Genomic DNA, 15,000 nt, shown 5'->3' with positions numbered 1-15,000 from the left:
ACTGAACAGGTCCATTTCTAAAGGAACTGAGGTGCTACCCTGAGGGGAGGGGGGTACTCCTTTACATGGGATATATAGGTATGTGTAACCTAAAGGGTATGGTTTTTTAGCTGTTTTGGTCTGAAATAATGTATGGCTTGTTCACTCAAGTATTGAATTGGGTATGTTTTTTAGAATGACAAACAATGGTGTCTGCATTTTTTAAATACCGGTACCTCATTTCTTTTCAGCAACATTTATGTATTCATATTATGCAAATGAAAATGTGACAATGTCATCAGTGATTATTTCTAAATTCAGACTCTGACTTCATTTCAAACTTATCATTCATAAGTAATGACCTTCCAGAAAGTCATGTATTATGTCACCATAGCAACACTCTTGGCTCCAGTCCCTTTTCGTTTTACACCAAATACTTGCCTATCTTTGGGATAAGGTTGCTTTGCAAATAGAGAATTTTTAACTCTCTGCACAGTTTATCCAAAAGTTCAATCCTGAAGGAAAACGAATGTCCAAGTTAATGCAGTGGTAATCAAAGCAAGATAATAACTTAATTATGGAGGAAATTTTAAAAATCTTTTAGACTACAATCGGGCCTACCTTTCAATTTCTTGCTGGTGAAGTGAGATTTCTTCCAACGAAAATATCTCACAGTTGTTGTGTTCAGCTCGTCTACGAAGTAGTTCCTCGGTTACTGCGTCAAGGAAAGAAAAAAGAGGTATTAAACATCAAACAGAATGTAGTGTGTTATACTTAAGTATTGAGACAGAGCTGTAATTATCTTCGCTTACTTCGAACCATTTTGCATCAGGCCATTATTAATTTGTAACCAGGCAGAGTCAATTCATCACCTCGAGAGTTTCTATGGCAACATCTGAGTGAATCGCTTCCGCAGTCACGACGTCCTTTTTAGTCCATGGGTGTTCATATCAGGGGGTTGAGAAGCCCATGCACGACAGAATTCACATGTTGTGAACTGAGTAGGCTTTTATAGCTTGTACTAGTAAAAGTAGAAAGTAGCCTATTATGCTCCAGCCAGCAGCACAGGAAAGCCAATTTTTTTTTGAGGTTCCCTATGTCACAAAATAATGGAAAAACAAAAATTATGCTTAGTGTTCGTACAGCCCGTTTTTTTCTCACAGTGCTCTTATTAGCTTTATGTGCGCACTAGTTATCGTCAGTAACTTGGTAGAGATGATTCTGGTGATTCTGTGATAGATATCACTATGGGCCACGCCCTTGATCGTGAAAACTAACGATAACTGTTGACGATGTGTAACAAAGGAGAAATTTTACTCAGATGGGTAATTGCTAATAAAATATATGTTTTTCTAAAACTTGGGGGTGTAGGTATGGCGCAGTGGTGAGAGCACTCTTCTACCACCAATGTGGCCTGGGTTCGATTCCCAGACTTTGTGTCATATGTGGGTTGAGTTTGTTGGTTCTCCACTCTGTTCCGACGCTTTTTTCTCCGGGTACTCCTTGTTGGTTTGAATGTTTCCCTCAGGTGCTTTTCGAAAATCGTGTAAGTTTGAGGAAGAGGTCCCCAATGCTTTGACCTGGCTTTGACGTCAGTGTTCCCTTCCATCCGGGACTTTCAATATGGCGGCGACAAGCCAACCAATGAGAAACAACGCTGTTATTCTCTGTTTCACACTCGACAAAATTGAAGGTCGTCTCTTATAGTAGATTTTTGAGGGTAGGAAAACGAATCAAAACGTAGAACAAGGCCCGGAGAAGGAAGCGATCTTCCCTTTTCCATTGGGAAATCGCACATTTTCTATCCACACCAACCATGGACTCCGTGGAAGTAAGTAACGATTGCAGATCACGTCAAGCATGCTCTTGTTGTCGTTAAGGCAAGCACTCGCCTGTGCAAACATACTCCCAGTCTAACGCCTGTTTCGTCGCTTTCTCTCCATTTGCACTTCAGGCAAAGCGGCCAGGTATTAATCCTGCCCCTGCTACTAGTCACCCGGATCCATTTAATCGAAAGTCTGTGCGGAAACCACAGAAAGCTCAACAGAAAAAACAGCAAGGATCGTCCAGGTTTCGGTCCAAACCGAGTTTTGAAATCCAACCTCTTGGTCTTTTGAAAGGTGGGTGAGAAACTGGTGTGTAGCGAGGCAGTTATAAATTTACGGCCTGTACGAGTTCAAAAATCGTTTTTCTAAAACGACTGTTCTGTTTACAAACCAGACGCATCGCCAGCCGAGCAACAGGAATTGTTCATCAAAAAACTACAACAGTGCAGTGTAGTCTTCGATTTTATGGATCCAGTCAGTGATCTGAAAGGGAAGGAAATAAAGCGGGCATGCTTGAACGAGCTTGTCGACTATATAGCTTCGGGTCGTGGAGTCCTCACCGAGGCAGTTTATCCAAAAATTATAGAAATGGTGAGTGAATGAGCTTATGTAGATGTTGTTGTAAAAATGGTGCTTTATGTAACAGTACATTAGGAGTTGTGTGTGGTTTGTACAAAGCTCAAATGCAAGCTAAATCGCTTGCTGGGCAACTAGCATAATAGCAAACGAGTGAAGTCTTTCAAGTTAATCTATCCACGTCCAACGAGGGAAGCCGTTCTCTTATTATACTTTCCTGGTTCTTATACAACCGATAATGATAAATGTTCAATTTAAAAGAGAGTGGAATCGCTCGGAAAACGTTCGTAGTTTCTGTTCCAGCTTGACTTCGTCTCAACAAGGCGTGAAATAAGTTAAAGATCTAATGCTTACAAGGGGTGAGAAGTATTGTCAAGCCTTCTGTTTGTGAGACATTTAGCGTCAAATCTTGAAGAGCAAGTGGACTTTCGAAATTTCAAAATGTTTCCGGGCAGTTGTTTGACGAAGCGTCAAAAAATCCACCTTTACCATGTTGATGGTAATAACTATGCCCCCCCCTAAGTAAACACGGTAGAGTTAATTTTTCAGATATACATGCGTTAAAGATTGCGAGCACTTTTGCGAACCGGTAGGTGTAGCTTAAACCAAACTAAATATTGTAAACATTGTTAAACTTTTCTACCTCTTCAGAAGCGCTCTCGCATTTACGTTAAATCAATTACAAGATATTGTAACGGGCCTTCATGTTACCCTGCCAGCTCGTGATATGTTTGTTAAACGGATACTTAAACTTATAATTAATTCTAAACCTTGGTGTCACACGTTCTGAGGTAATTCCAAAAATAAATCGCGTTGAAGTCCTCTTGTACTTACGATTAAGCTTTAGCTTCAGTTCGTGTTTCAACATATACAGGATGTGTGGAATAATTAGTACGTTCGCCCGGGAGTATAGCTGTAAAAGATATTTTTCCGGTTTTGAAAATTACCATACCGGTGTTTTGCCTTACATTTTTATCCCTTCTGTATTTTTGTGTTGCATTTGCTATTTTTATTTGTGCATTTGGTTTTTTGTGGTGCTCAAATGTAGTAGGTGACCACAGTTCCTTGTCAAGCTTTGTGCTTGTCACTTATATTTTTTAAAAGACAGCCAACAATCAGTTTTTGCAAGTAGAATGTAAAGGTTTTGTTTCCAATTCCTATTTTCAATGTCTTTTTGAGAAGCAGATGTCAGTAAAAGCATTTAGTTGCAAATAAAAGTGTAAAAAAAATCCAAAAGAATAGGGTTTTGTTTGGCGGACAAAATCTTATGTCAATAAAAATAATATTGTTATGCCAAAAAAGTGACAAGTGCAACAGTTAAAGCTTGTAGGCTGAAATTGTGAGATAAATGGAGAAATATTAAAAACATTTTGCACAGGATTTATTTGAAACTGCTAACAGCAGGCTTGACTGCTTGTCACGAGAGAATGAAACTTCTGTTATTCCAAACTTGCTCCTTAAGGACGATGCCTACTATTGTTATTGTGCATACCTTCTCGGCATCTTGAGATACTCGGGTTTCCTGTTACTGATGCTTACCAATACAAGGATATTTTTGCGTGGTTTAAAACTATCCGGAGAAAGTAGATCTTAGTAATTACTCTTGGTATCCAAAAAGAAAATTGGGTATCTAATTATGGATTAATTGGCTCAGACCTTTTATTGGTTAAATCCTCGGGAAGATTCCACTTAAAAACTAAAAGTTCACAGAAGTTGGTGAAGTTAGAGTTGGGGGAAAGAATGGTAGTCCAAATAAACTACTTTTTATTTTTATTTAACTTCTTGCTTCACATTATATTGGGCTGGACTATTTTGTATGTAAGTCACATATCAGGCAGTTAAACCTCAATTTTTAGTCGCCCTGGTACATGGTTTAAGTTGCCGCTGGCAATCTGGCGACTACCAAGTTTTAGCCCGGCTATAGTCCCATCTGAAACAGTTACAGTAGCTTTGTCCAAATCAATTGGATCATAAAAAGTTGTTGGTCATGGATCTGTTTTCATTTCTTACAAATCCATTGCATTCCTTGTTTTTTTGCCATAGGACAATGTTATTTAAATTTTGGTACACCTTGTGAGGCTGATATGGGAACAAGTTGAAAACTTTTTTCCATTATTCCGTCCTTCTCTTTCTCAGTTTCTGCCTTATTAAATGTAATTTGGCGCAAAAACCTATTGAAGGGATGGGCATGATTAGGTCATCGGGAAATAGACCAATTTCGATATATTAAAATTCAGTCCGAAACAAAAGGCAACATCTCGAGGCTCTGGAGACTAAACTCATACAAATCCTTATATTTATTCCCTAGAGCCTTGAGATGATGCCTTTTGTTTTGCACTGAATTTTAGTATATCGAAATTGGTCTATTCATTTGCCACATGAAAGTTTGGCATTCTTAAACCACAAGTTTTGGTTAAACACTAGCTTGACCTGTCTTTCCCAGATATGAGAACAACTGGAAATTGCATTTTATTGGTCTGTTCCTACTCTGGCTCTCTTTCTACCTTATTTTATGGTGTATTCTGGCATGAGACCCATCGGGGTGATTTAGCCAACAGAAAAATTCTATGCTTTTTGCCATGAAAATTTTTGGGCTTCGTAAACTAACCAAGATGTATGGTCAAATGAAAAGTGCTTAGAACTGCACTGGTAGAGTCTTTCAGTGGGACCAGCTAAAGGTTATTAATATTGTTTCCATTTTGTGAAGATACTTTAGATGTCAAATACAGTATATTAAAAGATTGTATTCTACTTCAGGTGGATGCAAACATATTTAGGACTTTGCCACCATCAGATAATCCTGACTTTGATCCAGAGGAAGATGACCCTACTCTGGAAGCGTCATGGCCTCACTTACAGGTATGTCCTGCTATAAATTGGTTATAATGAGTCTTGGGAGAGGCAAGACTCTTAACTGGTGTTGTTGTTCAAAGTTTGTCTTGGTTTGAAAAATGTTCAAGCTACCATAGACCAAATCGGCTACATGTAAAGCGATGCTGTACCCAATTCAAATCTCCCGAGGTTACGATTCTTCATGTATTGACTTGTATTTGCATTATAATATAGCATTTAGATTTACTGGATATGGAAATACCTGGAACAAAACGTTTTGAATTGGGTACAACATTGACTGAGTTAGCCAATTTGGTCTGTTGTAGTTCAACTTTGATTTTTCCTTGTCTAACGTTCATTATCCAGTAGGTTCAATAAGTACTGACATCTGACGAAAAGCGCATTTGCTACTTCATTCAGAGAAGTTTGCTACTTTTTCCCTAAATTGAAGTAATTAAAGACAGATTCTTTTAAACCTAAGATTAAAGTTCATTTTGGTGATGACAACAGTTGGTTATTCTGCTCAAACCAGCTGTCGCCTTCAAATTTTATTGAAACCACTGATTATTATAATAATTTATAAAATAATTAGGATAGTATGCGCACTGTCATTGGTCAATACCTTTGTGTAGGTGAAAGTATGTAAACACGGCTATTGACATCACACAATTTTTGATTGGTTACATGTATGCAGTGCTGGAAATAACAGTCGGTCATCGGACATTGTCCGAACAAATTTTGAAAATGTCCGGCCAATTTCACATTATGATCGGACACGATGGCTGAACATGTCACCAGCACATCTTGAGTTCTCTTCTTCAAGGTGTTGTCAGTCAATAAATTATGTCCGGTCCAATTTGTCAAATGTCCGACCAAAACGAAGATTTGAAAGGACATATGCCCTCTGAATAAAGAAAAATTATTTCCAGCACTGTGTATGTGTTGTCAGATGCGCATTTTGATTGGCTGGTAGGAAAAATGAGTGTGTATCAAGAAAATCTGTCTCAATCAAGAAGCAAAAAAACCAGCATTTTCCTCCATTGGTCGAATTATTTTTGAGAAATATTTTTAAAAGGTTTGCATAGCCTCATATTAACACTTGGGGAGTTGGGAGATTTCAGACAATTATGCAAACCGACTCGCATCCCTTCAAGGTGGCTCAAACTGGTGTCAAGAATTTGGAGGTGATGTCTTATTAGAAGGATTTACTCAACAACACTGTTTCGTTGCTTCAGTCCAATATCAGCAGTTCATGTATCTCTTTTTCTTGAACATACATTTACATATCAACGTTGAGTGCAAATATTGCTTTTTTTAGTTTCCTGTGATACAGTTAATGGGAAACTTAGAGTCAAATGGTCACCTGCACACTGTTCTAAACAGAATGCATTTTTTGCTCAAGTGACATTGCATATGTTTTTATGATTTTTGTCTTTTTCCTCATATCAAATTGTTAGAGATGTTTAAATTGAGATGATTCTGCAGTTTTAAACTTTGTTTCTATGCTAAGTTGAGACATCTCGTTGACAACGAAAGTAATAACTTTGGACAAATTTTTAGGCCATCTTCACTTCAGAGCACACTGTTCTCAACTTCATGAATTAGCTTTTTTTCCCTTTTTTTCAAATATTGAGGATGAGAACTTCTGGTATCTTATGCTGTATAAGAGTATCATTTGTTTTTCATGGACAGTTTCTAAAGGAACATTTCTGCATAAAAACATCTTATGATAGAAAAACATTGATAGATTTCTTCAAGTCAACTTTAGGTGACTTGTATCAACTTTCTTAACATCAAAAAAACATAATTTTGCTAGATGATGATTGTAATGTAGAGTCCTGTGTGCCATATACTGTTAACACCCTCAGATAAGCTGCACCTTTTTCCCAGAAATCAGGGGTGCGGCTTATCTGCAGGAAAATTTGAAAAAGGCTGATTCTGGTGTCCAGTTTTCCATCTTCGCATCCGATCTAATGCCTGGTTACTAAGATTCGAATGTTCTGTTCACGTTCTTGTTGTAATGCAAAAATTGTTGGAAAGACTGTGTTGAATGAAAAAATTTCTGTCAACAAATACGCGGAAAAGATCAATCATATGTCAAAGTTGGTAGAAACAATGTTCATTATATTAATCACTCACTGAAAAACTATGTCTCCATTAACCCATCGACATCCAAACCGGCCAGACGATTTTACTCGTCAATGGGGAACCGGCCTGGGAGTCAATGGGTTAAAGTGCTAAAATTGTGGGTAAGACTGTGAAGTATTTTCCGTTTCAATGTCAATAGTGAGTTTAAGTTCTATGAACAGTGGGTAATTGTGAAGAAGAGCTCCCCAAAAAACCTGTCGGCCGACAGTCGGCCGACTGTTGCCCAACTGTCGGCCGACAGTTTGTGTTATGTTTGAGGCCAAAGTGTTGGCCGACTGTCGGCCAACAGTCGGCCGACAGTCGGTGACCTGTTGGCAACCTGTCGGTAACGTGTCGGTAACCTGTCGGCGGGACAAACTAAAATGATCGTAAGCATTTACTTGTCTATTGCTTCTAAACTACGCGAAAAGAGTTAAAGTCAGTTCATAACGATACCTTGAGCAGCACTTATACTACTAATATGGCTTTTGTCCACTGTTTTAGCGTTGGCTAGCGATACTTGCCCACATTGTAAACATCATTCATACATACATGACATACCATACATGACATACCATAAGAGGCCGCGTTGCATTATTGGGCGATTTGAAGGAAAGTGTTTGTAATGATACATAGCTTATGGTTTTCAGAGTTTTTAGCCGAGTTTTCGATTAAATTATCTTCCAATGCGATTCTTAGATTGTCTGGTGTGTTGTAAATTACGCAAGTGACATATCCTATACGCATCTGATAACAGTTGATTGGTAAGTAGGTGAAGTCTGTCGAGTCATACATCACCGTTACGGAATCTCTACTAACTATGGTCACGTTAACTGCTCGTTTTTACCACAATTTTTCTTTTTTCTGAACCGATCTGTAACCTGTTGGTTAGCTGTCGGTAGACTGTCGGTAAGCTGTCGGTCGACAGTTGACCGACAGTCGGCCGACAGGATTTTTGGGGAGCTCTTCTTCACAATTACCGAACAGTGGATGAAGAAGACTTCTAAAGACTCGACTTTGGATTTCTTTTGATATCTTTCAAATAAGTTTTCCAAAATTTGAGCTGCTAAATTCATGGTGCAGCTAAAGTGCGGGTGCGGCTTCTCTGCGGGTGTTTACGGTACTTGTTATAATAAGGTAATGAAACTAAGGTATCTCACAGTACACTCAAGACGAAAGGTGTGGCCGAAGATGTGGGACATGTCAAATCATGTACCATGTACACGTATATATGATCACAGACTTCAAAAATTGTAAATTTTCTGATTAAAATTTTCTTGTTAAAGTGAAAAAAAACCATGGGGCTTAATACCATTCACCTAGTTTAAGTTGTATAATTCTCCACCTACAGTACCATGCAAAAGTAAGTTGACAGTCTCTTTCGAGTGATTCTTGCGAGGATCAAGGAACAATCAAGATCGAGTCGAGAATCGAGTCAAAGAAATCAAGAAACCAATGAGCTGGTCACTTGACTGATTCCGTGATAGACTAATAGCTCAAACGTAACTGGGAATACGAATGAAAGACAAGCCTGCCAAAGTTTCACGGAGAATGTTGTTTGGCACCAACGCAGAAAACCGAACAAGTTTAGCCCTCTTTCAAATCCAGTTGCTGAAATTGGGACAAAATCACAATGAACGACACTATTATGTGTGATTGCGGAGGAGATAATTTTTCTTTGGCCATATGATTGAAGCACACTCAACAATCACATGGAATGTAAACAGTCTTCAACACTACCAGACTGGAGTGGTATGACGTCAAAAGTTTACTCCGTAGACTTCTAATCGAGAGGGCAATCCACCTGACAATTTATCTGTAACCTACAGTGCAGCTTGTTAGTGAAAATTACTTCGTAGTTTTTTGAGAGAGAAAAGTCTTTGAAACTGCATGTATTCTGTGCGATTGTGGAGGAGATAATTATTGTTCCTCTGTGTGATCAAAGCATACTTGAAAATCACACAGATTGTAAACAGTCTTCAACACTGTATACCGGAGTGATATTCAAGTTTACTCCGTGAGCAGTTCGTAAACCTTACTGGGTACACGTCATCAATAACACTGCTGTAGCAGACCTTTCTGGAAAGAAATGTCCTCTGTATGTTAATTTCAGATTTACAAAAGCTGTTTCTCTGAAAGTAAAACTATTCTGTAATGACTCACCCAAGACCCTGAGTTTCCTTGCCTGAAATTTTATTAAATCATTGAAATAAAAGTTTGAATAAATGAGCGTGGCCTAATGTTTGTTTATTCTCTTACAAGAAAAATCAACAGTTACTGTCCTATATTACTTTAGGATCTTCAAATTTCTGATTACTATCAATCAACCAAAACAGTGAAGTTTTGTTTCTTGCAGGAGAAATATCCGCGGTTTCGTATCTGGCTTTTAAAACCTTATAAATTATTTTACATTAATTCAAACATGCTGCATTAACCTTACAGTATTTAGTAAAAAATATCATGATTCATTTATGATATTTATTGTGTGTTGGTCGTGACTTTTATTTGATATGGTGGCTCCTAAAGAAACGAACACTAAGAAGTGAAACCACTTACATATTTAATTTCGATGCTTTGCACTTTTCTTTGACTATGGTTTTTGATACCTGCATACGATTTGGTAGAGTGACACTGGGGTCAGGTTAACTCATTGATTCCCAGGGGTTCCCCATTAACGAGTAAAATGTCTGGCATTAGACAGAGTAAAATAATAAGTCTGGCCGGTTTAGGCCGGTTTGGAAGTCAAAGGGTTAAATGGGGAAAATTATTTATAAAATAGGCAGGAGGAGAGAAATAGAAACAACAACAGGTTGCCCTCATATGAACTCCCAACTTGAGGTATCCAAAGTTGGATGAAACAGCTTTTGCTACATGTACTTCGTTCTGCGATGATGCTGTTTTCCGTTCGCTCGTAAGGCTTGTTCTTTTCTTAGAATGAAACCTGATACCAGTGAACAAGTCTAACATAGCGATGTAAAAATACATGCATCGTTGAGTTACTTGGTTGGGTGTGCGGTATGCAAATGCTTCTCAATGCTTACATTGGAAATTTACAATCTATTGCGCTGTAAAGCTCATTGCTTTGCTTTTATATATTTTGATCCACCACATAAGATTGTAGTTTTAAAGAGAGGACTAATTTTCTTTCTCGATTCTCACAAGGATCGAGTCGTGACTCAATTTACTTTTGCACAGTACTGTATAATGGTCTGTAATAGGCCACCTATTTTTGAGAATTAACTTATTAGTGGAAGTACGCATTGTAATTGCTTTATGTCTTTGCCAACACAACAGATTGTCTATGAATTCTTTCTTCGGTTTTTGGAGTCAGCAGAATTTCAACCCACTATTGCCAAGAAACACATTGACCAGAAGTTTGTTTTACAGGTAAGACAGAGATGGCATTTTTACACATTGAGGAAGAAATATATATAGAGGGAAAATGTGTATAAAATATTAACAACTGAATAAAGGTCTGGTAACTGTGGCATCTACTGCTCTCTGCTGTTGGCAAGCAGCTTCTATGGCTGGGAAAGCCAAGGAACTGGGCCAGTGTCTTCAACCCAGACATGAGACCCTGCGTAGTATGGAAGACAAGCAATGGCTATACTAAGGAGACAGTGCAGCCTTGTGGTTGGGACACTTGCCTTGAGATGTGGAGTTCCCGAAATGAAGACTCCTTCTGACCACTCATTGAATTTGTTCCTGGTAGTCCCTGGTTCATCTTATTGTCCACACTTGTAAATAGCCAACTGGTTTGCCCCCAGCCAGTTGGGATTCTTAACAGCTGTTGTGTTCTGTTGTTTTGTTCATTGTGTTTCATTGACCCTGAAAAGCCCATATGGGCAGGGTTTGAGCCAGGTTTATTGCCTCAGGAGACCATTTGTCCCTCTGGATTGGAACATGAGAGAATAGTGTTTTTTGATAAGGCACTGATAAACGATTTTTATTCAATTATTTTAGTGATGATAATAATAATATGAAAATGTAAAATGCTAGCCGGCACAAAAACACATTATTTTTAAAATTACACCGTCCTGGTTTTCTGATTGGTAAGAATTTCCCGTAAACTTCTTCCATTAAGTTTTGACTTTGGGGGACATTCATGGCCTGTTCATCTAATTTTAAGGGACATATCGTCCTGCAAGGAGGAGAATATCGCAACTTCACGTTCTGGCTCAAACCCTGCATATGGGGAGTGGTCAATTAAGTATGTATACATTTTATTGCTAACCAGTGGAAAGCAGTAGGAGGTTGGGACAAAGGGTTTAAAATCCACTTAAGGATGTTCGCGCCCATTGCTACTGCGCATCCTTACAGTGCACGCAAATTCACATGCCACATCATGCATCGAGCGTGCGCACTAAGTACTGAAATGAACAATGATAGGGCAGATGGCCGTTGCTATAGCTTTGCTTGGATTTAACCATCTTGGATGTTTGGTGACCTCTACTTTTCTTTTCAGAAACAGATTTAATTTACAATTAACTCCACATTGTCCAAAAATGAACAAAAAATCAATGTGGCAAGTTAAAAAAATTTTAAGATTTCTGTCCTCGGGACATGGAATCCTGCCATCTTGCGGCTGCAACGCGCATGAAACTATGGTCGCTAAATGCGAACTTGTTCTTTAAGGAACTTCAGCAGTTAACTAAATTCACTTAATGGGTCCACTTAAACAAGGTTTGGTAGAGAACATTTCAAGTCAAAGATGTAATTGCAATGTTTTGGGCTTACAGACACTGTGGCCTTATTCGCTAAAGAAGCCGGATTTTTTCAGATTTAGGGTGTTCTTCCGGGGAAGTTGTCTCCAAAGCGAAGTCGGTGACCCCCCATTTTTTTTTTACATTTCTTACATCACTAAACATCATCTTTCAATGGTAAAATTTTCAGAAAAAAATCAGTGTTAGAAAATTTTCGCGCGAACGTCCTTAAGTCTTCAACAGAAGGCTCAAGTTTCCCTCCAAGCAGGACACTTTAAAATAGCAGTTGTAGTGCATGAGCAAATAAATCACAGCATGGCTGGCAACAGCTGACCACAGCCGCACACATACTTAGCATGTGGTGTTGATGTTGACACCATCTAACAGAAACCAGGCAGTGTCCAATGCAAGCAGTATGCTCTGGTCTGTCTCACAGCACTTTCCTATTGGAAGACAAGTAACGCACATTGTCATCAGCTACTCTAGCCTTTATGCATGAAGTTGATGTGTTAAATTGTCATGGCAAATCTTTTGGTGTCAAAGACCACTCTGAAATGCAAGGGTAAATTTTAGGTTTTCACATGACGTCACGGCCGCCATGTTTGTGCCCCTAAACAAAGAAACAGCAGCCATATTTGTGTCCCCACCCAATCCTCCAAGAATTGAACTCTACTATTGTGCAAATGTTTTCTTTTGTTTTTTTGACAAAAATGGCTGTTGATCACGTACGTGAAAACCAACAATAGAGATACTGTAAAAGATGAACATAGTATGATTTTCATAACCAGTGTGGTTTTAATATTACAGCTTCTGGAACTCTTCGACAGTGAAGATCCTCGTGAAAGAGATTTTCTGAAGACAGTCCTCCATAGGATATATGGAAAGTTCCTGGGACTCAGGGCATACATTCGAAAGCACATCAATCACATATTTTTAAGGTATAATTATTATAACATCATTCACTGATAGTAAACAATCCCTTGACTTTGAGGATGACGTCTGATTAAGACTACTCTCAAAGTTTTGATACATGTAAATAGATTATTGTCGTTGCTTTGTTTGCAACTCCCCACAAAGTTGTTCAGGGCCTATAAAACAAGATAATGCACATAACAGATATAAGAATCCGAACTGACAGAAGTTTGATCACCTGTAACCACAGAGCTAAACCTGCTTCTACCCTGAAGAACATTAGGCAAGTTAGTGTTTAAATGTTGTTATGATGGCAATTGACCAAATGCAAAAATGGCCACCAAAAAATTACTCTTCTTTTGTCTCTATGTTAATTGACCATACTGGCCTCTTTGGCACGTGTAAAATTGAAAGAAACGTGGCCGTAAAACGAGGCTAGTCAGGCAAATTTGCCGAAGATAAGGCCTGAATAATTTTCTGGCCATTTTTGCATTTGGTCTATTAAATTGCTGCACCTTGTATTGCAGATTTGTTTATGAAACAGAACATTTCAATGGAGTTGGTGAACTTCTAGAAATCTTAGGAAGGTGAGTGGGTTTCATGTCACCAAGTTTGGACTTGGATCACTTTACCATGTTGAAATCAAGGCAAAGACAAGGAAGAGGAAAAAATCATGAAAAATGTTTTGCTTTATAAAAATGACTGTTTCTTCGCTGTTTAGCACTTTGATAGCAAACTTGTCGAACAAATAGTCTTGTGTCAACTACTGATGAACAAAATAATAAAGACCCTGTTACACTCGGGAATGTTTCATGCAGCTTATCACTTTGTGTAAACTCTTAAAACATCACGCTGCTTCCGGTGTCCAGTTTTCCATTTTCGAGTCCAATCTAATGCCTCGTTACTAAGCTTCAAATGTTCCGTTCACGTTCTTGTTGTAATGCAAAAATCTATGGAAAAACTGTATTGAATAAAGAAATTTCTGTCAAGAAAGACCAGAAAAAGACCACTCTTATGTCAAATTTGGTAGAAACAATGTTCATTATGTTAAAGTGCTAAAATTGTGGGTATGACTTTGAAGTATTTTCCGTTCCAATGTTAATAGTGAGTTTACGTTCGATGAACAATGGATGATGAAGAAGACTTTTCAAGAATCGATTTTGGATTTCTTTTGATTTCTTTCCAAAAACCTTTTTTTTCAAAAATTTGAGCTGCTAAATTCAGGGTGCAGCTTATCTGCAGGTGTGGCTTATCTGCGGGTTTTTTGCAGTATGATAAGTTTTACACTCACTTTTGAAAAGCTTTTATCTTAGAGATATTTGTGTCGCTTTTATTCATGCATAACATTTATTTGCATGTAACACTTTGTTTTTTGGTGTTGGTCCTGATGTGTCATTACTGCTCAAAATTTAGCCAAAAAGTCACTGGTCGATGAGGGACATGACACTAGTCCTCCAGTTGCAAATCAAATAAAAATGCCCTTTGTCCTTTCAGCATTATCAATGGATTTGCCCTTCCCTTGAAGTCTGAGCATAAGATGTTTTTAAACCGAGTGTTAATACCTCTTCACAAGGTTAAGTGCCTGGGCTTGTACCATGCGCAGGTAAGTAGGGTGTATGAGAAAAGGCTCCTTTTCCGCAGTTAGCAGAAGCTAGTCAAGGCGAGCAGTGTCTACACTTATATTTCAAATAAGTAAGAGATTTACAAGAACAAGTCATTCAAATTCGACATCACTTACAAGTACAAACACAATATCTTGGGGTATTTTGAAAGAACAACATCCAATTGGCCTACTCGCCAAAAAAATTAGCATTTCAGGGCAAAATGTCATTGAGATATTAGCGCAGTTATGCTCTGATGACTCCACATTAATCCTTCTTAATTTGACTCACTTCATAACATTAGGAACCAACTCAAATTTAGAAGGATTTGTATGGAGTCATCAGAGGAAAACGTGACTAGTATCTCAGAGACAATTTGCCCCATAATGCTAGTTTTTGGCAACTAGGCCTTTCAGATCCCAGCAAATCCAATAATTTCAAAAA

At 38.3% G+C, this 15,000-nt stretch overlaps 2 protein-coding genes across 2 annotated transcripts in view; one reads left to right on the top strand and one right to left on the bottom strand.

Moving 5' to 3' along the window:
• The window catches only part of LOC138027399 (dynein axonemal assembly factor 11-like), a 15,526-nt gene extending 14,694 nt beyond the window's left edge, over window positions 1-832 (bottom strand). Inside the window, exons 1-3 of the mRNA XM_068874973.1 lie at window positions 792-832; window positions 601-694; window positions 421-494 (exon numbers count right to left, since the gene is read on the bottom strand). Coding sequence (XP_068731074.1) covers window positions 421-494; window positions 601-694; window positions 792-801 — 178 coding nt within the window. The 5' untranslated portion in view covers window positions 802-832. The remainder of the gene's footprint in view (window positions 1-420; window positions 495-600; window positions 695-791) is intronic.
• Window positions 833-1,627: 795 nt separating this feature from the next.
• Window positions 1,628-15,000, top strand: part of LOC138027398 (serine/threonine-protein phosphatase 2A 56 kDa regulatory subunit epsilon isoform-like) — a 24,010-nt gene continuing 10,637 nt past the window's right edge. The window contains exons 1-8 of the mRNA XM_068874972.1: window positions 1,628-1,810; window positions 1,934-2,099; window positions 2,200-2,396; window positions 5,139-5,240; window positions 10,635-10,727; window positions 12,851-12,981; window positions 13,483-13,542; window positions 14,450-14,558. Of these exons, the coding sequence (XP_068731073.1) occupies window positions 1,796-1,810; window positions 1,934-2,099; window positions 2,200-2,396; window positions 5,139-5,240; window positions 10,635-10,727; window positions 12,851-12,981; window positions 13,483-13,542; window positions 14,450-14,558 (873 nt within the window). The 5' untranslated portion in view covers window positions 1,628-1,795. The remainder of the gene's footprint in view (window positions 1,811-1,933; window positions 2,100-2,199; window positions 2,397-5,138; window positions 5,241-10,634; window positions 10,728-12,850; window positions 12,982-13,482; window positions 13,543-14,449; window positions 14,559-15,000) is intronic.

This window comes from Montipora capricornis, chromosome 12 (genome assembly GCF_036669925.1).
Source record: "Montipora capricornis isolate CH-2021 chromosome 12, ASM3666992v2, whole genome shotgun sequence".
Taxonomy (NCBI): domain Eukaryota; kingdom Metazoa; phylum Cnidaria; class Anthozoa; order Scleractinia; family Acroporidae; genus Montipora; species Montipora capricornis.
This window is presented reverse-complemented; position numbering and strand designations above follow the sequence as displayed.